The sequence below is a fragment of the Aythya ferina genome, assembly GCF_964211825.1.
Source record: "Aythya ferina genome assembly, chromosome: 5".
In the NCBI taxonomy this organism is placed as follows: Eukaryota; Metazoa; Chordata; class Aves; order Anseriformes; family Anatidae; genus Aythya; species Aythya ferina.
Window position 1 is genome coordinate 5222225 of NC_140301.1, and position 24613 is coordinate 5246837.

At 40.4% G+C, this 24613-nt stretch overlaps 1 protein-coding gene across 12 annotated transcripts in view; it reads right to left on the reverse strand.

Annotated features, from left to right (window-relative positions):
* PLEKHA7 (pleckstrin homology domain containing A7) overlaps window positions 1–24613 on the reverse strand; it is a 136056-nt gene that overhangs the window by 64970 nt on the left and 46473 nt on the right. For 2 of the 12 annotated variants that reach the window (XM_084521899.1, XM_084521897.1), the window contains exon 1: window positions 8367–8637. The exons of the other annotated variants lie outside the window; for them this stretch is intronic. In XM_084521899.1, coding sequence (XP_084378025.1) covers window positions 8367–8401 — 35 coding nt within the window. In that variant the 5' untranslated portion in view covers window positions 8402–8637. Of the gene's footprint in view, window positions 1–8366; window positions 8638–24613 lie in introns of those variants that run through there. 12 annotated transcript variants of the gene reach the window in all.

Sequence of the window (24613 nt, forward strand, 5' to 3'; positions counted from 1 at the left end):
TGACATCAGATTGTATCACTTATTCACACTTTTCTTTGTATTTGAAAAAAAAGTATGCTAGTTAAAGTTTTTAAGAGAAGAAAATCCTCAGAAAAGGGGGCATTCCTGAAAAGTCAAATCTGATTTTATTTCCTTACTTTCCCAGTTTAAGAAAAACTACACTCCTTGCCTTCCAAATTTCAGCTGAAAAAAAAATAAATCTCTGATCATACCAAAATAAAATTAGAAAAGCAAAAGACCACCTTATTATATCACATCATCTTAACAATACAGGCCTGTAACTCACTTAGGACTGTTCCTTGCTTTCTTTCCCACTCAAGTATTTGAAGTTGTGGAGACATCACCTGACTAAAATGTAGTACCTTCAAAAACATCTAAAAGAATTTGGAACCTTGTGACCTAAAGAAAAGAGTTTGGACAATGAGTGACAAAGGAGTGACAATGAAATGTCACCAATATCGCAATGTGAGCAGCAGACCTAACTGCTTGTACAGTACTTTACGGAAACCATGTGAACATCTATGCCAAATTCTGACAGTCTGAAATGGAAACAGGAGTAGGTTCAGCAGTTAAATACACGTAACAATGATATATGCATATACATACACAAACATACATGCATATAAATGTATATCTATGAGATGAATATTGATCTATAAAAATATATAAAAATGTATTTCTCCCAGCCATCATCTCCAATGCTGGCGCAGCTGTTTCTTCAATGATGTAGATGACTGGCTCCTCTGGGTTTAATTTTTATCCCTCCTTCCTAGAAATGGTCTCAATGGTCCAATTAGATTCAGGAACTCTGAAAATGGATGCTCCCTTAGGAGGCAAGTATTCTTTTAATCAAATATTTTTGGGAAGCGTGGATTTGTTTTTTTGTTGTTGTTTGCTTGTTTGTTTTGCACTGGGGTCATTGACGGGACAGGGAAGCAGCACCTTTTATCACTAGTCAATTCTATACCATACATGAAGCAGTATTTTCCTGATAGACTGCCATACAGAAGAAAACTATACAGCTATGACACAATTGTATTACAGTAGCCAAGCTGTAGAGTAGTTATACACAAAATGCTGCTATAAACCAATCCTTCCGCAATAAAAGAAACACGTGGAGAGCAACTCAGGTTGCTCTTTACCAGGTTTTTAATGTTGAATGGAGATTTCAACTTAAGTCTTGCACACTTCTGATATATTGATGTTAATGCATAATGTGACTAAGCAATCGTCAGAGGACAGCACTGCAGATTAAGAGACCTTGCTTGGCTGCTGTGCGTGACCTCTGACAGACTGCAGAAAGACATTGCCCTTCTCCTCCCTCCATAGCATGGAAGCACTTTATCCATAACCTGCATCAGAAGAACAAAGCTTTACCCAAATACTGTTTTCTTACACAATCACAAGAGTTCAGAACAGGATTAAAGAATTATAGCTGTTATCGATGAACTTCTCTCAAAGGTACAGCCTACTGAGTTCAATTCTGGACCCCACTACAGGAAAGACAACAACAAACCGAAGCAAATTTAGCAGAGGAGCAGCAAGATGTTCAGGAGCACCTGACCTGCAAGGAGAGGCCGAGGGAGCCAGGCTTGTTCGGCCTGGAGAAAGATAGCTTCAAGGGGACCCACCAGCGGCCTTCTGCAAGGAGCTGGTGAGAAGGCTCTTCACAGCAGGGCCTGACAGGAGAGCAGGAGAAAACAGGCATACATTGAACCGAAAGAAGTTCGGGCTACACTTTTTTACCTGAAGGATACAAGGATGGATGGAGCAGATGGCAGGGCACTGACATGGTTGCCCACGTGGGCTGCGCAGTCTCTGCCCTTGGAATTTCTCAACCCCAGAACTCAGAAAGAGCTGAGCAAGCTGGCCTGACCTCACAGCTGACACCTATTTGAGTCCATTTAATTTCCTCTAATACAAATTCCATGAAAGATGAGAATTTATTCAGCCTGGGTTCCTGCAGCTGCATGCTTTTTAGCTAGTAGGGCACACGTCCCTGCCAAAGGTTTTCCTGTAGTTAAGGACATACAAAATGCTCATGGCTTTGTCTCACTCCCTTCTCCATCCCCACCCCTGTTCGCTGCCACTTCACAGTCCTCTCGAGGCACGAAAGGCAATCCTACAAATTCCAGCTCCTTCAGACATCAAGCGGAAGAATAAACAAGGATATGAGCATCACATTCCCTGGAGTACAGTTTAATAGGAACAAACCACAATTCTCACAGCACACACCTATTCTTGTGGGTTGGCTGGTGGTGTTCACCAGCACATGCACTTCAGAAAGTGCCTTCATTAGCAACAAGCTGTTCCAGCGTGTCTGGCGGTTAATTCGGAAACGCTTCAGACTCTATACATATACTGTAAGGACAGGCTTAAGCCACAAAGTGAAAAATGACAGCAAAGTTGCTTCCTTGGGTTTAACTCTTGACTGCTTTAAAGGAGTTCCTCACTCATCTCACAGGTGGATTAAACATGCTGCATCTCCTCCAGATGTAAATGCATTTGGAGAGGTGAAGTATTTTTCCCCTATGAAATCTTAAGTATAAAGAGGACTGCAGTACTCCTGCAAGACCCTTAACATCAAGCTTTTGCTTGGGAGAAGACTGGTAATAAAAGAACAAAAGAACTTCCCCAGGTACCAAGGGCAAACTGATGAATTCTGTCAGGCCTGCTCTCCACAGGCCTGGCACACACAGAAATGAAAAACTCTGACATACGAAAGACATGACTTTAGTATCAATTCACAGACCACTGGCACAAGTCATACGTGATCCTGTTTTAACCCAGAGCCGAATGTCTCTGGATTTATACCGACCAAAGGCTCATGAGCTGGGGCAGTGAGGGCCGAAGCCTGGCCTGCAGCAGACCCGTGCGGGCAGGGGTCCTGCTGGCCAGAAGAGAAAAGCACTTCAGAGCTGCCACTGCTGGGCAATGCGGCTTCAAGCATGACAAAAAGGGGTGCCTTGTCAAAGAGTAATACCGTTTTAGAAAAAAAACACTCCACACACACAAATTCCAGTCAGTCGGTACAGTATGACAAGTTACTGTGTATTAATCATGGTCTTTCATGCCTCATAGAAAATGGTTCTGAAGCCAAGGCTATAAAGCTGATAAAACTGTACTAAAATGTTATTTACCCAAACGTTTCCATCATACCGTTACTCAAATATATCCCCCACTGCGTAGTGAGAGACACATTATGTTTCATAGCCTAAAACTAATCCCAGATTAATATTTTAGGAATTAAAATCATAAAACAGACGTGGAAGATTTTCTTTTTTAGATTATACAGAGTTTATAAAATTACCCAGAAATTTATTTTTAATTCAACAAAAGCTCTTTGGCATTAAAAAAAGATTTATAGGTCTATCAGTTCACAGGAATTCAGTAAAATGAAGTCAAAAAAAGTAACCTAGACCAAAACTCATCCTTACGGAGATGTTGAAACGCTCAATGGCTCCCAGTCAGACAAGCAGAGAAATTCTGAGACACTTCCAAGTAATCACAGAAATATTGCCATGGAATTAAATTCTTTATGGCATTTACACAACGGAAAATATGGTAAGATATACATACTAATGGTAGATAAAGCTTTATACAACCAACAAACCAATAAAGTAGCATTAGGAAAAGGAATTACAACAACATACTAAACAGTTCTGAACTCTGTACAACTTTTCTGTTTTTAATACTCACCACTTTATTTGATGCAGAAACCCGAGCAAATTGTTTTGAAAATGAACTATTTTGGTGTATGCAATGCCAGAATTTCCTTTACTAAACATAAACCAACAAAATAAATCCAAAGAAAGAGAATGACTTATTTTTGGTCAAGCAGTGTTTCCTCCTCAACTGCTATGTAATCGAAGCACGTTGAGTCACAATATAACCTATAACAAATTAATAATGATTTATATTATTGGCATAATGTAACGGTGCTGAAGTTAGGATATTTTATGTCTATGTATGTGAATCACATGTAAATCAAATATGAAAGCTCTTGTATAATGACATTGTGTTTAATTTCTTGAATCAACACTCACATTGCACTATCAGAAGGTGAAAATTTGAGAATAAAACTTTACAATAAAATACAAAAAGGACAGCTGTGAGAAGAGTGGCACTGAAAACAAGGCAGCAGTGGAAGACACATTTGGATTTTCTTAACGCCTCTAAGCAGACACACCAATGGTGCCCAAACAGCCAGCTCTGAGTAAGTCCCTAGAAGACAAAGGTGATGCCAACAAGAAGAGCTAGTGGCTAAGAAAAATAGCACAAGCAATGTAGAAAGAAACATTTGTGCTCTTTCAGTCTCAAAGATTTGTCTGGCAAAGATATTTTAAAAACTACTTTGTTGGTTTTGTATGCAGTGGTAAGGAGCTTACATTTATATCAACCAATGTCGACACGCTTTGTTGGTAGCAATGTCATTTGGGGACAGCATGCATCTTTACAATCAGCTCTGAATTAGACTCTGTGTGAAACCACATTATCCCATTGGGAAAGATGAAAAATCCTTCCTTAAATACACGAACAGTGCTATTATTTTTCAAATTAACTGGAGGGATGAAGCAACTACAACCTTTCACAATAAGCCTGGAAATCAACAGCCAAATCACAGAATCACAGAATCACAGAATTTTCTAGGTTGGAAGAGACCTCAAGGTCATCGAGTCCAACCTCCAACCTAACGCTAACAGCCCTCCACTAAACCATATCCCTAAGCTCTACATCTAAGCGTCTTTTGAAGACTTCCAGGGATGGTGACTCCACCACTTCCCTGGGCAGCCTGTTCCAATGCCTCATGTAATGTAACAGCCAAAAGAAAAACTGGCGGAGGAGACACAAAATCAAGCTCCTTGACTTTGGTTCGGGGAGCAAGGCCGCAGCAAAACCCAACAGCTCTTAGCACGTCACTAAATATAGCAGAGCTATCAGCTACATTCCTCCTGCACCACTTGAGCAGTCTCTTGTCTGGTTCTTGTCCTAGAGCTCTACCATGCTGAACCCGCAGCCAAGCCCTCCCTCGCCACCAAGACAAAGCTGGTGTGGTAACGCCTCGGGGAGTACGACTCCTGCAGCTGCATCCCCAGGACCTTCACTGCCCCTAGGGCTCCACAGGAGAGCTTGCACGGCTGAACATCAAAGAAACATGCCCTGACATAAGACTGTGGCCAAAAGACCTAGAGCATTGCCATCGGTGAGGCTGGAACAGCTTCTCACCCTCACACGGCAAGGACAAGCTCCCCGCCACTTCCCCAAACCGGCCCGCAGCTGAGGCGAGGGAAGCTGGCAGCGAGCAAGCTCTCACGCTGCTGACGAGGCCTAGGGTGAGGACAGGGAGAGCTGGGCAGGATTAGGGATCGAAAGAAATTCCAAAAAACTTTTTCAGATCCTGCGTTAACTCCGCTCGATGCCAAGTAAGCCTCTGTCAAGCATGTGACTGAAACTTGGCAGCTAGGAAGGTGAAGTAACTCGACGTGAAATGTTTGTTCTTTGAGTAATTATTTAACGACACTTACAATGACTGAACGACTTAGAAAACAGTACATCTTCCACTTAGGGAAAACTTTGTTACCTCTCAAAAATACAGTTATTAAATAACCCTTCCCTATTTGGGGAATTAAAAAGGCTTTATCCCCGTTAAAATGCATTAAGATTGAAGTGCTCCAAAGCACCTGACTGAGCCGTGCCAGAACTGAGCGCTCCGCACGCCAGGTAAGTCCAGGCCAGCACTGCAGCAAAAATGGTTTTACTCATATCTAAGCTCTAAAATGAAAAAAAAAAAAAAAAAAAAAGGCAACACAATGAACATTATATATACATTATATGCATATACATTTGATCAAGAGGACTGCAAGCAGCACGGTACCTTTTCAAGCTTTCAGTGTTTCAGTCGCATCTTAATTTACTAACTAGAGCAAACACACATTATAAAAATTGCTGAGGTATATAATTTAGCACTTGAATTATTTTCAAAAGAAGATTCACTGTATACATTACATAATGAAAACTGTGTACAACTAAAGCACCTCCAGACACGAACATTGCAACAATTTTCTCAGTTACTCTTTAGGATCTTCCCGTCTTCTTTAAAACTATATTGGACACTACTGCAATGGAAACCAAAACTATTTCCACCTTCTGGGAGGGTGTGCCACACTGTAATAAATTTTGTTTAGCTTTAACTCCATGAGACTTACTTAAGTTTCTCTGCTTTTTACTTTAGACATTTTAGTAACACTAATAAAACAAAATTAAAAAAAAAAATCAATCTGCAAGAAGCACGGAAAAGAGAAAAACTTCAGAGTGGCAGTTTCTGAGTCATCACTGACTCACAGAGTGGTTCTGCTTAATGGCTAAATTCACTTTGCATTAGAAAGTTGAAACAATTGGAATTCATTGAGTGATGGCACTTCAGTTATTTTGGACACTGGAGCAGGACTTCGGAGTCTGTCCTTTACACAGAAGTGTGTTTCTGCCACAAGAAAAGAGAAAGAAGTATCTATGTCTGTAAAATCTTTAGTGCAGTAGGTTTTTCTGGATCCGTAACAGAAAAAAGAAGTTAATGGTCTGGGCACTACCACATCAGGATTCAGAAGATCAGGATTCAGATCTTAGCTCTGAAGCAGATTTCTTGTATGACCTTGAGTAATCCTATTTCTGTAAAATCACTGTTTTATTAACATTTAAGACCATGAAAAGACAGACAAGTGCCTACCAGTTTAGAGTCTTAACCTCGTTTGCAGCTTTCTGGGCACAGGACATAAATGCAAAAATCATTCATTGTTTTCAACAGCAGAAAGGACTACCTCGGCCTTCCCAAATAATTCCAGCAAACCTCAGAGGTCAGTCAGACTGGAAATGCTGCATCGAGCTGAACACGCCACATTGCTGTCTTCCAAGTTAAACTGTTCACCGATCGACAGCAAATCTCTTCCAGTGCATGGAAGTTTCTTCCTTACAATATTTGTAGCCATCACAAAACCTTCCTCAGTATGAAGGCAGGATTTCAGCTATCTATTGATATCCTTTTTATTTTCAGTACGAGGTGTATGGATGCACGAAGAAGATTATTGCTTTTTTTTTCCCACTAGCGTACTTTATCAGAGCTATGAGGTAAAACACTGTGCAATAGAATACAACTCTGTACAAATACAATAGAGCCTAATGCATTGTAATAACCAGAAAGCAAATTTAAAAGTTACTTGTCATGATTAAATTGCCAGAGAGGTTCTACAAAACTCAAGCAACAACGCCATCTGAAACTTGCACCTTTGTATGCAAGTTTCCAAAATTAAATCCACAAAGATTACCTTGCCAGTACTACTTCAGCAAAATCTTTCTGCTCCATTAATTACTTCCCAGTCACTGTTAACTTAATTCATGCACGTATGACTTAAAAGTAACTGCACCAAAACATCACGTTGAGCCTGAGATGCCTCTGAATGTTTGCTTTCGTGGTATCGCATACTGTCTTCTTGGTGCTGTCAACTTCTTTAAAACAATCTAAGAATCTAAATTAGCCATGTTAATACAGTAAATTAAATTCCAAAAGCAATGAGTGGCAATATTCATTCATCTCAAAGTACAGCACTGTAAAGACAACTGCATTCTAATGCAAACTAATGTCAAGTCAGAATAAAAGGCCAGAAAATGCCCTGCTTCTGAATAACGAGACTCTCTCTAGGAAAAATAAGATAATGAATTCTTCTCATCCTGTGTGATGCAGACAACATCTCTGTTTTATGCCTGGCATTCTGGGACTTGCATGTTATGCATATTATACATCGTTACTTTAAGTTTTAATTCCTCTGAACTGAACTGTTTTCAGACAGCTCTCAAATTCTGCAAATACCATCTGCATATTTTGCATTCCTTTGACACCAACAGGTTGCAGAGTAAGCTGCTGTGTTCTCAGGACAGTAAGAAAAAGCAACTCAAACTTTCTGACACCTTGGAATTTCTGGTCCTACATACCTTCCCGTCTGCACTCTCACATATTTATATTGACATGAATGCTAATTTTATCTGCCTGAGAACAAGAAAATAGACATGAACGCTATTCTGTTGATGCTTTAGAAAATGACAGCTGAGAATTACTGTGAGAAAAAATAAAAAGAGAAAACCCCTACCACCAAAGTTGCGTAGTACTGTTTGGAAGGAGTCAATCACATTTTAGGGACAGACTACAGCAGCTCTCAATATTTTTCTTTTAAATAATATGGTTCAAAGAAAATTAGCAATATAATTGATTGAAGTTTGAATAGTAATGTTCTTGATTAGTCAGCATGCCCTGCAGTGAAGGACAAGAAAATTTAGAAAAGGGGGGGGGGGGGGAATAAAAAGCCTCACAATCTCACCTTCTGAGCTGCAACTGAAAGGGATCTGCCTTCATCCATCCCGACTCCAACGCACACTCCTACTTCCATCAGGAAACCACAGATAGCTTACTCTTTAGCAGACATTGCAAAGAGCTGTGTTACTGAACCTGGATTCCCATGACTTAGATAGAAATACTTCACTATTAGCTGTTAGCAGTGATAGCCTTCGAGTACTCCCCATCAGCTGAGGGAACCCCGAGTCCCCCCATGGGCAGAAGACCCCAAGCACCAAGCGAGCTGCGGCGACACGCTGCTGCGGACTGCGAGACCAGCTCCTGCATCGTACAGGGAACACTCATGGGGGGGGGGGAACCAAAAATAGCCTCGACAGCAGGACCAGGAATCACTTTATGTTTGTTCACAGCCTTGCCTGGAAGTTTATCTGAAGGAAGGAGAGAAGAAAGAAGAGGCACAGCATTTTAACCAAGTGACGGTACCCAACCTGCAGGATCACGCACCTAAGGATCGTAATTCCATCTTAAGGTTATTTCTTGCTACAGTTCAGAGCAGATTCTTAAGCAGAGAGGAAAATTCACATAGATGACACGCAACACCAACTATTTTTGGAAGCACAGAGCCTTCATCTAATGCCAAGTGGCACGTATCAAAGGTCTGTGCCTGAAGCCAGTCTTCCAACTGCTTACCGACAGAAGAGGGAAAAACTTCAGGAAAGCCTTTCATGAAATCAATAATAAGCCAACCAGTAAGGACATACAAGGGAATGACCAACTTTTTACAGGACTGTTTTTCCATTAAGTTGCACTGACAGTTTATACAACTCAACCCCACTACATGCCTGTAGAATTGACATGTCCGTGTATTTGGTGGAAATATATAAAAAGGGCACTGGAAACACCTGAAACATACATTATTTCTAACGTCATCTTACATACTTCTTTAGAAGTACTTGCAGATCACAAACTACCTCAATCCATAAGATAATTACAGCATTACACTGCTCTAGCACCACAAGCAGCTTATTGATAAGGTGGAGGCCACACGTTTCACTTCTACCCATCACGTTCAGTTTGCATTCAGTAAAAATAATGGGGCAGAGCAGAGGGGACTGGCAAGAAATTGCACATCGTCCTTCAACAGGCAAGTGACAACACAATACACACAGCACAAGCCACGGGCCTTTTCCTAAGGCAAACCACAGGCAGCCAAATTCCAACAACTAAAAGAAGTTATGTAAGCGCTACGGGGATTTTCCTTGTGTCCTAAGCCTCCACCCGTGAGATGTTATCTTCTGTACCCAGCTGTTCCCTGGGGCTGGAGTACAGGTTATTCCGGCTCACCAAAGAAATATCCTGTCCTCTTCTTCACACAATAACTAGCATTATAACTGCATTATAATCGTATTACAACCACGTCTGTTATATGCATGTACAATTACACAACGTCAATAATCACGATCCGTATACAGCCTAAATTCAAGAATTACAAATTAACTGGGCTATGAGATTCCGAATGGAGAACACTTTCTAAAACGAAGATGTTCAGAGCTCTGAATGTGGGGCATTAACAGCAGTTTTTTCTACAAATTAAATCTCAGCGGTATCAATTAGCAGATTTCTCAGGAAATAATTAAAATGGGATTCTCAATTCAGCCTTTACAATGCTGTTTCTATTGCAACCTCCGTAATGCAACAGACGTTGAGAAAACTTTTCCTGTTTCATTTTCTGAGAGCCTGCATTTGCAGTATTATTTTGTAAATGAGAAGCTTCAGCCACTGGTATCTCCAAATATCGTAACAATGCTGTGCACGTATTGCTCCAGGCTCTCCCGCCCCCATTCTCTGTACACTCTTCGCCTCCAAGCAGGATTTTCCCTTTGCACTACTTTTAGTTCAGCTAGTCTGTCATACCACTGTGATCACGACACAAATCCTGAATTAGGCTCAGACAGACTGCACAGATGTATTTTATCTCCCAAAAAAAACAGCTGAAGTTCAAGACGCATCCATATCAAGCTTTCTAAAGAATATTTTACACCACCTTTCCCCAGTCTTCACTCACAGGAAGCTATCAGGCGTCTGTAACCAGCTGGCACCAAAACACACAAAGATAAAGAGAATGCAGGCCCTTGAGTGACAGAATAACATTGCTCTTGCACAGTTTCCCTTCCCTTGTCTGTTTCCTTCACTTTTGGCAGAAATACCTTTTTTTTTTTTTTTTTTCTTGTTGCTGGAAGTTTGTAATGACCACAGAGGGAAAACCGTATTAAAGCATCTCAGGACTTCCATTGTAGAATTTCTCGACTACAGCAAACTTCAACAGCCAGTCCTTCTAAAAAGCATGAATAAAGGCTATTACAACTGAACCCACCTAAGTTACTTACACGTCCTCAAACACATGAATTAGAGCAGATAACACCTCCAGATCACAAGTTAAGAATTACTACAATGCAAGTAGCAAGCTACGGACTATGGTAGAACTTAGAAGATGCCAACTTCTCTTGGCTTGTGTCTGCTTTTGTCCACTGAGTATTTTGTATTTATTTTAACTGGCAAAAAGCACGTTTTCCTACAGAGGACTGATGAAGGAGGTGGGGTAGTAGCACTATCCGATGGGAAATATGGGTGTTTTATGTGAAAAGCAAAGACTGCATCACCTCCTGATGGGATCAAAAAACAGGTGTGCTTCATCCTGCATATATTCCCCATGTTAAAAGGAGCCTTGTTTTGAAATCTTCCCTTCCATTTGTTTCTTTAAGTGACAAACAACTTCTGCACACATTTTTTTTCTTTTTCTCCAAGACAAGAAGACTAACATCACTCATTTTTTCTGAACCAGTACACCATACATTATTTCAATTAAAATGTCCAGAAATGACTCCGCACACTAGAACAACTCAACACTAATTTTACCACATCCTACGTCTATAGTTTGAGCGCAGGTTTTGCTAGTAAGCCAATGAAACACACATACAAAACAGTTTTAAACACCATGTTTAAAAGATTAACCAGAAACCATATTACCTTCATCAATAAGGACAAAATCAGGCATTGACAGAAGCCACAAGTTCCAAGGATCAGCAAGGCTTCTACCACACAGCACAATGATATCCTTTGCATAGCTGCGACCTGCTAAAAGTGCCATCTGAAAGCCTAAATTACAGCGCTGATACTATTTAAAGTACTTAAGAGACAAGCAGAACAGTAAAAATGGAACGTGAAAAAAGGAAATTGCATGTACCTTCTACGATCTAAAAACTGATTAAAAGCTTAATTTACAAACACCGAAGAGGACAACTCGCATTTCCCAGTGGTTGCAGCACTAGGATCAAGGGACAAAGCAGCACCTCTCCTTTCGTCTGTATGTGAAGGATTTTTGTAAAAAGACGTCTTAAAAAATCAATACTTAAATATTCTCCCAGGCTGATCAAAACAGAGAGATAACCTTAGAAAATGAAAGTCTCCTTCTAAAACACATAGGAAACAGTGACTTTTATAGATTGCAATAAAGGGAAAAAATACTTCAGCGCTCTTAATGTATTGGGCCTCATTTTTAAACACCGCTTTTCATGTGAGAATTTACTCTAAATCACTGAGCTCATGAAGGTCCATACTAGACACAAATAGACGAGTACTTCGAACACCCTGCCTTCACTTATTCCTTGGCAACCAGAAGAGAAAGCTGGCAGGGCTTACCAAGGGCAGAATGACAGCTCAGATCTAAGATGCTTCACAATCACTAAGAGAAGCCTGACCAAATCTGACTGAATTCATACTTGTGAAGAAAATTCCACAGCATACTCTCGAAGACCTCTCCTCGACACACACGGCAGTCCTGTAGCTCTCATGTTGTTCCAGCTAACAGTCTGCTTAAAGTACGGCTAACCAGGTTTCCTGAACTAACGTGGTCAAAAAAGGAAATTAAAATTACTCCCTTTTCCTGCTGCTTTTTGCTAACAATAAACAATATTTACATAAATATTTAATAATTAATACATATTTACGTGTAATACTGATTTAATAAATATTTACTTGTACTGTTATATAGACATACACACAGTTTTAAAGAGTGAGCACGTGGGCATGCCTGTGTATGCACAAGTGCACATACTTGAGGTTTTCATTGTGAGACCAGACACAGGAGGAAGGCGCATGAAGCCAAGCAGCACTATCAAGGCAGAAAGAAGGAGTTAAAATCCAACAGACCCGAAATTTGTCTTATTTAATACTTAATAAGCTCCTGAGATATCAGAAAGTCCCGTGAGTTAATTTGTGCTTGCCAGCGTTTAGAAGACCACAAAGTCAGGCAGCCAGGCACCACAACCATCACGTGCAATTCTTATTTCAAGGGATCCTGAACTAACCTGATGTCACTACACTCTGTGCATTTGAAATGAAAGCTATATTTAAAATATTTTTTCCTGAAACAACTCCCAGAACTTAAGAAAATAATCCCAATTTGAAGTTGGAAATACAGGGTGCATGTAACCAGGTTCCTGCTCCGTATGTGAGACCAAGGCACTTGTTAGCACAATTAGCACTTGTTAGCACCTAAGGCAAAGCACAGTTTACGAGCACCCTTACAACTTGCACGTTTTACTTCCTTGCCATTCTTAAACTCATGGAATTAATGGAGGTAAAAAGTCACATAGAGACTGCAAAATCAAGAATACAGCTCTTCTCACTAAATGGGTAACGTCCACTGTTCAGAAATGGGATTTGCAGAAACTCTTCAGGCTTCTAAAAGCAAGTACAACCCTAAGGCAACTTTTCCAGCAAAATCCTACAAAACTGAATTTATAAAACATTTGTACATGCAGTGAAGTTTTTATAATCCAACACTACTCTATGACAAATGGTCCATTAAAACTTGCCACCTGGAACACACGACAAATCACTAAAATGCAGCAACATTATATCCACAGACTGTACGTGCAGGCATAGGACGTGCATCGTCTAGGATAAAATGCTTCCATAGCCATGCTGTGAAAGGAAAGAGTGTTAGAGAGGGGAAAAAAAAAAAAAAAAAATCAATATAAAGGACTTGTGGGACACTGAAAATTCTAACAGTACCAGGTGGCACTTCCAGGAATTTGGTCCTTCTGATGAAAGCAGACCGAGAAACAGCCACTAGCAATGATAGTTCACATGGTTATTTAAAAGAAGCTTCTGAATTAAAGTCATCTAGACAGTACTTCCTCATACACAAACATCAGGTTCAGGAAAGATGCTCTGAAAGCCCAGTACTGATATTCCATTTCGTCCTGCAATCCCCTCTGAAAGATCACAAACGTCAATGCTAGAGCTCTCAGCAGCAATTGCTCAGCTTGGAGCTGTCGCTCAGCTGTCCCTGTGACGACAGCAAGCCCCTCTGCTCCCCTGGAGAAGATAAGGGGAATTTTAATTACTGCCATTCATTCTGCTGACACCTCGAGTGCGACAAAACTCCCCTCTAAAGAAGTACAGATACTAACTTAAGATTTCAAGAACGAGTTTTCCCTCACGCATCTTTACATTTTTTTCCTACATTTCTATTTAACACCTGCTATTTACCAGCTACATTTGTGAGCAAGGGTTATAAGATGGCCATTGCAACTCTCTCCACGGAAGTGCAGAGCGAGTTTTGCAAGTCACCTCAGTGGGGAATCTCAGATATTTGTCAGGGACTGGCTTAGCCAAGCATCATCCCAGAGTTAACTGCAAAAACCTGTAGGCAAAGCTGCAGACGTGGTTTCTCATCTCTTTTCCAGCTGCTCCCAACAGCATACAAGATTGTAGTCTTGGAGGAAAATAAAGACAATGTTCTTTGAAGTGACCGGGTTTTGGTTTTGTTTAAAAACTATTCTGCATGCTGTTTTGAGAAAAATAATCGTGTTTCTGATCCTGCAGATTCTGAAACATTGCAAGGCCATTCATTAGTCACAGGATGCAGAAACGAGCCTGGGGATCAGAAAATATTTTCAGTTCCCTGATAAAAATGCATGAGACGATAAAAAGAGGAACACTTGGCGGTAATTCTTCCTGATGCTACTACAACACACAAACCACAGGAGTTATTTAGTGTAACCACATAGCAATGTTTTTCTCCAACCAGCTGGCAAATGGATACAGCTTGATAATCTCATAGTTTGCCTTTAGTTACAGCACATTTGGAACATCAGGTTGGGTATCTGAGCAAAAGAGATCAGTCCTATTTTGATACCCATCCATCATGAAACGTCGTATCAGGAAATGTGAAAAAAGAAACTCATGCAATATAAGAATACATACACTAAAATCCAAAATGGCAGAAAAATTGTATTTGGATGGATTTCAGAGTAATCACTTTGCCCAGAAATCTTATCGTAGACAAATAAGGGATATGAATCACTTGGAAATGCAGTTAGATTTCCCAGCCACAACGACAAAAACTTCTTCCTTTTAATATTAAGGATGCTGGCTTATGGCACAAGGAAAAAAATGGACCACTAGGCATGGAAGTTTAGGTTATGCAAATAAATTCATACAGAATATACGTATCAATAATACAATAGGAGTCTTCACAGAATACGTGAATAGATGACATTTTAAATCCCATGCTTGAACAAATAAAATAAAAAAGTTCACAGAAGAATAAGGCACAACAAATGAGAATGATCTCGTATGTCCAGGACATGAAGCCTAAATGAAAACTTGGAGTGCAGATTACCAACATCATGATGAACTGTAACACACATGCACACACAAAAAAAAAAAAAAAGAAAAAAAAGGAGAACGCTTGGGAAGCTTTAATACTGAGAGGTTTCCAGTTCAACGTGGAGAACAAAACCACATTTTCAACACAGTGAGAAAGGAAGATCTTCATATCAATGAAAAGACAGTATTGCGTGGAGAATGACAAATTAATCACTGGTCTTAAAAAAAGTAAGAAGGGTGAAAGGAAACTTAAAATTTTGGAAGGCAGCATTAAACTCAGTGTTGGAAGAATTACACTCCAAATTAAATACAGTTTCATTAATACCATAAATACTTAATGAGTCCGGCCAAACTTACTGAAAATGCCACACTGAAGCAAAGTACTTCAGAAGTATTTCAAAAGCCTCAAATATGTCTAGAGCTAGCATCTCAACAACTTCTGTGCAGGAAGCGATCTAAACCACTAAAAGAAGAGGCTCAGGTGGAAAAAAACACAGTGCATGCCGAATGGTCTACTGCTGCTACATACAGCACTTAATAAATAATTTCCAGTCTCGGTATTTAATTTCTACAAATTGGATTTCTACTCACCTGAAATTCTTGATCAAGGACATCATGTCTATTGTCATCCTGTATTCTCCAAGGATACTTAGTGAACTAGAAAGGCCTCAATCCAGTAGAAAGGACAAAGAGTAGACTTGACTACTCTCAGAAAACACAAACCTATTTTTCTACTATAAATGTCCTTCTGTGTAGAGGTAGTGTTAAATGACTTATTATTATGAGGGCAAGAAGGGGTAGTGAGTCAAAGCCCTTTATTTCTGCATATTTTTCCAAGTCATGACCAAACAATGCTGAGCACCGACTGCCTCTCTGAAACGCACATTTAACAAAGGCAAGTCGTGACACAACTTTATCCGTGCAATTTAGAGGCTTCTACAGGAAGAATGTTCTCAATCAGTACACACACACACACAAACTCTGCCACGTATGCTGATTAAAAAGAAAATCATATAAATATAAATCTATAGCACTAATAACCTGTATTTGCTTTGTTTAAACCATCATGCTATGGTGGTCAAAAGCTGTGAAGTCTTTATCACGAGCACTGATTTAAATCAAATTTCCTACAGGGACCAAATGACTCTGGGGGACTAATGGGATTATTGAAATCAGTATCTTGAATCCAGGCTGGGCTGGTAAGGACAGTAAATCACTAGCATATAGCACCTGGATAGAGGGTTTTATCAAATATTAATGTAATCAATCCTTACCACAAAAGCCTCCAGTGATACAAGTTGCCAGTAGCACTTGAGAAATCCAAGCCTTTTAAAGAAGTGTCAGAATTTGCAATTTATCTAACAGCTTATCACTCATAGCAGGCTCTATTAGGAAGAAATACATCGATGCACAAGTTACTTGTGTTTTGCGATACCAAATCTGCTAGATATAGGACATTTCACTTCAACAACGGGTAAGATTGTCTAGTATAACAGATAAACAAAGCTAGAATTCAAGATGAAAAATCCACATTGTGATACTGGCATTAGAGCTATCTGTAGCCATTAGAGTGGTACTAAAAGTAATGAGATTTATACGCGTATTTCATTGCTGTATTTTCCTGTTGATACTAAAATTTGTTCCTGTTTAAGGCTTAACCAGCAGCATTACAAGCCAGGTGAGAAACTGGTGCTCTTCGTTCCAGCGAGATTTACTATCCCTTTAACTAACTAAAAATGAAGCATTCCCAAAAGCCACATCTGAAATAGGGGAATAACTCTTCCATCCTGCCAACTCTTCCATCCTGCCAACTCTTCATTATTAGCTTAAATCATTCTAAACATTTTGCTGGCTATCTTCAGCACCTGGACTCCCATTTTAACACATACTGGCTGCAGGACACGCAGATGGTGTAAGAAGAGGGATTTGGTCACTGTAACCTTCAGCTCTCCTGGGCTCCAGGAAACAGAGCTCATCTACTAACAATAGCGGACTGTATTTGTGCTCTGCCTCACTTTTACGTCAGATTCTTTAAATTTTAAAGTTTACCGATAAAAGTACAAAGTGATGGAAGCTAGTACCAACTTCCAATACACATTCGTAATATTAAACTAAAAAAATACGCCAGTAGGGGATTTCACTTCTAAAGCCCTTACATTTGGCAATCCATCTGATCGTATAAATGCTGCAGTTTGTACTATGGACAGAAGATGAAACTTCTGTGGTGTCAGAAAGCAAAATGCTAGTTTTACTACAGGAAAGGAGCAGTGTCTCAGGAACAACAGCTCCCAGACACCAGTGATATGAATATTAACCAGGCTACCTACCTCTGGCCCAAGGGTTACGGAAACGCTTTCAATCATTACCTGGTATTCCAGAAGAACTTCCAAATTCACTAACATCAGGATAGGTTATACAAGGCAAAGAGTATATTTGAGCAAATTACAAATACTCGATTTAAAAGGGTGCAAAATTGCAGCATGAGTTATAACTTTGGTTAAAGTAAACTCCAAGTTAAAATTATAACCGGGTCTTTCAAAGTAGCAAACAGAGAAATGCCACGTTTTTAAGGTGTGTTCTGTACTTAGTGTATCTCAGATTTAAAGAAAGAAGTATTCACTTATTTGCATCACAAAATTACTTGCCTCAAACATTTATCCAGACATACTATTCGTTTCCCTCTTTTTCCTGTAGAAGTCCTTTTTGCCTATACGGTCGCAATAAACTGTAGTTTAAAAAAAATAAATCGTTTTCTTGTTACTAATCAAAGAAAACAAACAAAAAGAAATCCTCAAGGAGTTAACCTGAAGATCCTCTCTGTAGGAGAGCTCCTAGTGATGGACCAGATGACCACACAGACATTTACTGCCAGATTCAACTTCTATGTTTCCATATATCCGCGCTGCAACTTAGAGATCCTGAAGGGCAGTGAAGAAGACTGCACAATCTTTGAAATATACTTCACCTCTGCAAAGCACCAGTGCCCTGCAAGGACATTATGTGGGATATTTTCTGAAAATATTAATTCAAGGCCATGCCGCAGCTTTACAGGCATCTGATACAAGGACTGCACAGTCAGCCCAGTCTTAAAGGTGTCTCCTGTTTCACTTTCTGCCCTTTCTTTATAAAAGAAAACTTCCTCAGATCCTGCATAGGTGAGAGTTGCCCCTACAAGAACACAGCAAGATGTGCACAGGATGAACCTGAGCCCTATCATGACGACTGTGAATTCAGAATAAATCGACAGCAGAAAGGAAGCAACAGATGCCATTTGGACACAAAGGATGATGTTTCAAGAACTACCGCCTTAGTACTAAGGGCATAGCTCGGACATCCAACTTTTAAGGATGGACACTGTCAGCTGCAGAATTCAGAGCATCAGATCTTAACAGCGTGGTCCCAGGTACTTTTTTTTTTTTTTTTTAATTTAAGGGAAGGCTGGGCAGTATATTAATAGCTTTACGCTGTCCAGAAAGGGAAAGCTTTCTTTGAAAACTAACTCAAACTCCTAATCTCGAATCACAAACCCCTGCACAACACACAGTGCCGCCAGCTGGGCTCCAGTCAAAGCTGCCAATGTTTCGTCAGGCTGTTATGAAGCACATCAACATGAATGGCTGGGATCCAAGGCATGTCCTAACACTTGCAGATCTCCACTTCCATATTAAACCGGGCTTAACACGCTCGGCGTGATGCAATGAGAAGCTGAATAAACTGTCAAGAGAAACAAACAACACGTGGGCATGCACAACTGGAAAAACAACCAGCAAGATGCAATAGTTTAAAAATAACACAGCAGAGGATGGATTCGTCTATTGGAACTATACTTCCTCGGCTTTAAAAAAAATAAAAAATAAAAAATATCAGCACTTAACAGGACTAACTAGCAGGGCAAGAGCATTGCTTCAAACGCTTGGCAGCTCTTGGCCCATCCAGGACTGATGTAGAGAAGAAAAGCTGCCACTTACGGCACATCTGTGACACTTCTAGCTTCTGGAAATTCCCAGCCATAATACAAAAAACAGAGGTTACGGGGGTATGCTTGTGAACCTGGAGAAACCACACTCTACCTAGGTTTCAGGCGAATACAGAAGGGTGCCAGACCATTAATGGATGCTAATATTGGTAAGCTACATGCTGCAGTGATTTGAAAGAAACTTCCTACGTAAACTACCCAAACTTACTACCTGCAAACATCCAACAGCTTAGGCTTCAGGAAAATTTGGGTTTAAAACCTGGAAAATTATGACATTTAAGCAGCTGAGGGTTTGTGAACAGCTCGTGCTTAAAAAGGCGCTTGTCTCTAGGAGCTTTTAGCAGCTGAAATACAGCAAACCATGACCCAGCGGGGTGAGAGTGGGCAGAAAAAACAGAGAGAGAAAGCACAATGGAGTGAAATTAAGGGCCACGGTGCACAGCAATAGAAAAGTTTACATTAGCAAATCCACTGCAGATTTGTCTAATGTTTTCAGCACATGGAAATAAGGCAGACCTGAAAGACAGACGCAATAAATCCATAAAAGAAAAACATTCTGCCAGTGAAGGAAAACAAAAGACTCTCGGCAGGTATTAATAGATCAGGGCTGCTTTTCGTCAATTTGAACAATTCTGAATTGTGAGCCAAGATTTTAGGATTACAAGTTGACACAGGCCACATACTGAATATTCTGCATTTTACGAGATTTATTATCCACCTATGGTAACACAATGAAGGGAGAAAATAAATCCGCTTGCAAGCTTTCCACGTGATTTTCTTTGTGGTCGGGATCTGAACAACAATTTGACTGCATCTTTCCCTGCCCAAAAGCAACACCAAAATCGTTACCGCTCTTCAGACATCACCCAGCAGCTCACACCAGCCCAGAGATAAAGCAGAGGGGCACCCAGCCAACACATCTGAAAATCATTCTCATTAAAAGCCAGTTGACCTGCAAAATAATATACATTCGTTTCTCTAATCCATGTACACCCACGGACTCTTTTCAATAGTGTGAGCAACTTGCCATGGAGAAAGCCTTGAGAAAAAATGTTTCTTGATCTCTGACATCACCTGGAGCCCATCTTCCCTTGCATCATGCCAACAGAAATCAGAGGCAGAACTAAAAGACTTCGCAATGACAGGCAAAGCTCTAACACTGTCTCTTATTTTCCCTCAGGCATCTTTTCAAGCAATGGAACAGAAAGGCTGTAAGAAAATGAAGGGGAACATTCGAGCTTTTACCTGTAAGGGGAGAGGAGGAGGGAAAGGAAATCAGTCAAAAACAAATCTGGCTGAGAAAGACAAAAGCTAATTAACTTTTCAGAAGAGTAATAAGTGAATAATTACTCTTACACTCCGAGAGATACAAGTACCACAAACCATGGTATACTGCAAGTCTAGAAGCCTTACCTACCCAACAGCAGACAAATGTAAAAATCATTTTTACTACAGCCCCATTTGAATAGACTTAAAGGGAGGGAGTAACCTGGCAAGAAAGCAGAGTAGGGACAGAGCTAATGACATGTCTTTAAAGCAAGGAAGACAAGCTTCAACTTGATGCTGTATAACAGGAGAGCCAAGAAACGGATTTTCTAAAATGGGTGATGCAGTTAAAGCAGCAGGTAAAATGGGGATTACTTGCATGGGAATAAGGAGAAGAGGGTAGGGAGGGAGTGCTGGAGAGCACGGAGAAGCTGCAGTCACCCAGCAGAGCGATCAGGCCTCTACCAGGAGGCTCTGTAAATCCTTTGGAAACAGGGACACGACTTCAGCAAAGAAAGGGGCAGCAAAGTGCGGGCACGGTTGGAATTTGGGGAGTAAAAGGGAACAGGAGGGAGGATTTACCCCATCCAAAGACGGCGATAGACACAGGGAATACACAACTAACATCACGAATGTCACAGCGAGCAAAACGTAACAGTAAAGCAGCCAAGAGTTTCCAAGGAAAGAGGACTAATGCAGAGAGATGGCTGGAGATGACGCGGGTCTTAGTTTCTGACAGAAGTCTGTTTGTTCACTTGGGGCAAGTCATATCTGAGGCAGGCGTGCTGGGGAAGCAGTAACAACCTTGGGCACGATGACGGACTGCCTGGCACCTCCCCACATCAGGTCACACTCTCAGCCACCACAAGCCTCCCCGCCACCATGGCACGTCTTCAGCGGATTATTATTCCTTACCTAAAGTTATGAATAAATGAAACCACTGAGAGAGCTGAAAACCTGATGTAAATTTTAAAAACGTTAGCAGCATCGGGATTATCTGCATTGCAGTCCTCTCTTCAGGGTACAGAGGCATTTGCACATTTGCGTGTCGACAGCACTGACCGTCTGCTTCAAGTGTCTTTAATTTACGAATTTCTCCTCAGCGCAGGAGAAAGCAGTAGGCTATTTTTGACAAAAAATATCTAAAAAGGGAATGCGTAAGTATCCATTTATTGAGCGCTCGAATTTACACTTATTTTCTGCAGGAAAATGTCCTTCAAATGAATTGCGGGACTCACAAAACTGGATTAACAATGTCGTATATCAGACACCTGTCAAAATAACAGCATAAAAAGTGAGACTAAATATAATCTGTGCCTTATTTGAATAGATACTATCTGTATTTAACAATTTGTTATAATGCAAACACTAGCTGACACTTATTAAAGTTTAAACACAAATCACTACAATGGTAATAATGATCCTATGGTTAATTGTTTTAAAAATAACACATTTAAGCCACTGCAATGTCCTCGTTTCTGATTTAATAAGAAGCTTTGGATTTGCACAAGGAAGAAACTTGCAAATTTATGTCTCAGAAATGTTCTACCAGTGCTTCAACTCCAAACCAAACTGCAACCAAAGCCTACACTTCGCATTTCCCTAACGACCAACTGGAGTACTGCACGAACCAGGACTTTTCAAGGACCATCTTTTAAATTGTATGCTTATCACAAGTCAGCGGCTCCTTGATTCATACTGGAAAGAAGGGTCACTTCTCTCCAGACGCAGTTTCCAAAACACGCTCAATGTCAGTTTCAATATTTAGGTTCAAAAATTTTGTATTAAGAGCATAATGTATGAAGAGCATAAACTCTCAGCTTTGTAGGACGGCTCTTTGGTGTTCATTTTGCTGCATAAGGACCCCTGAACACACCCAGTAAATCTCAGAAAAGCTCAGGGCGCATCCCTGCAAGGTTTTCTAAGGGATCCAAGAGGTACCCAGGCAGTTTTCTCCTCTAAGAGAAGTCATCACAGTGTAACTCCTGGGAAGCGTGCTATCGAAGTGAGAACTGCAATTCCTTAGCTCGGTTCTGTAAGTAAATCAGTCAACTGCTGAGATAGAAATGTTACTGGAAAGAAGAGAAGAACTGAACAGAATTCGGAACAGCCGGTATCATTCCGAAGAGCAAGGTGGTAGATATTTGCACCTACAGAGAAATTCTCCAATTTTTTTTCAAGAACTAAACTGCCTTTCCATGCTTAAATCCCCCAGAATAATGAAAATACAAAATGTTACATCAGAATCTCAAGACATTTTCTTTACACTAGATTTTTTTTTTTTATATATATATATATACACTGAAGGATATGCTAGGAAATAGCTGTTAGAAGAAGTAACGCAGAACTTGTTGTAACTGGTTCTGCTGGCCAAGTATCAATGTCATTAGAAGAATTACCATTGCACTGCTGTGCACAAGAGCCTGAAATACCAGATATCACAAAATAAATACAAAGAATATTCAAAGTTTCAGTAAGAATTAATTCAGAAAGTACGAATTAAAAGCAGAGCTATTACGTTGAATCGCATGCAGCTTACACTGTTGCCTTCTTTTAAGGAGGCTATCAGATGGCATTATTATAATGCTCCCATTTTCCTTCAGAGTTCCTCTTTTCTGACAGAACGCTTTATAATGAATTGTTGCAATCTGCAGCCGCATTCAGCTGATCACACCCTTACCGCCAAGTGTAACCGGAGCCACGCTAGGAATGTGGAAAGAGACCTGAGGAGCCAGAAAGTAGCGCGGGTTAAGCAAGTGACAGGCATGCCCACGGAAAGCAGTACCCAGGACACTGCAACAGAGGTGAGACCAGCAGCCTTCTGCTGCAAACAGGTGCCCAGTTCAACACTGGTACAGCATCAAGACCCTTGCAGTTTCCAGATCCGTCCTGTAGATCACAAGGGAGCCGCATTTGGGATCATCGACCTACCGGCCACTGGCAAGGAGCTGAGGGTTTTCATTTCCCGTTGAGATCTGACAGCAGAGGGGCGATTAAAAGAAGTGAACAAAGTACACTAGGGGAAAAAACGGGGAGCAGGAGATGAAGAAGAGAGAAGAGACTTCCCATAACAAAGCCGTTTTATAAGAAAAACACTCTTACCTTGCAGCACTTTTCAAAGGAAGCACTTGAAAGTGGTAGGGGAGCTGCAGCCCATACCTTAACCAACATCTCCTGCTCCCAGTTTTGTGCTTGTATCTCCCGGACAAAAGTCAGAGGTGGTGATCTTGCAACCTGCCACGTCTTTAAGTTTTCCTACTATTTTGTCTTCTCAGAGAGCAGCCTGTACTTAAGATTTATTCCCTGCAAGCAAAACTCTTTTTCAAGTTCAATCTTGCTTAATGAGTTACTTTTTATTACGTGAAGCTTTTTAATGCGTTGTTTGTTCTGTCAAGCCCAAGTAACTGCTGACATTCTAATCACAGGGCTCCTTGGAAATTTTTTTTTTGGTTTGGTTTGGTGTGATTTGTTTAAAAGCAATCTTTATACTTGCCTGCAAAGCACCTATACAATATTTAAACCGTTTTAATATAGAAATAGCCTGCCTGCGTTTTAAATACTGTAGAGCGTACAAGATATCAAACTTTCTTCTTCATACTTTATTACCTCTCAAATGTGAATTTAACCTTTCTTTTTTGACATGAATGAGATAGCTAGTGTGAGCAGCACCAGCTTTCTTCATCAGTTCTCTCCAAGTCCTGAAGAAGGATTATCTACCTAAAAAGCAGCCACCCATCTCCCTCTCTCCAGGATGAAAGCTACTGGTACCGTAGGCATATATAAAATCAAATTCTACGGGGAAACAGCTTCTACAGCCAGCTAGAATGTAGCACACCATGTTCTGGCATTTATTTTGTCAATAACTTTGCCCTCCCCTTTCAACTCCTATTCCTCCTACAGGGAAAGGGAATGGCTCTGCACAAGCAAAGAACAAAAAATAGAGGAAGTTTTGCTGAACTGATTTAATTATTCCACGAAAATGCAACTGTGAATCCTGGTCAGATGCATGCATGCTTCCAAACATTCACAACAGTTGCGTTAAATAGTTACCCAGGAGCTTGGTTCAAGCTACGAAGCAAGCAAATATTTTAATATAATTTTTGTCCTTTACTTTATTCTTGATTGCTCTTTGCCTGACCTCATTATTTCTCAGAGATTTTAGCTCCACTAAGCTTGTCAGATTATGCTACAAAGGAAGCTCAGTAATTGCTTTGTTTCTTTAAAAGCAATGACTTTCTCTTAAGACTTTGTTTCTCGAATCAACTGCACAGATGCAATTGATTCATCTTCGATTTACAAAATCTCAAGTTTTCCTTCTCCCCACTGAACAGCTCTCTTTTACTGATTTATTT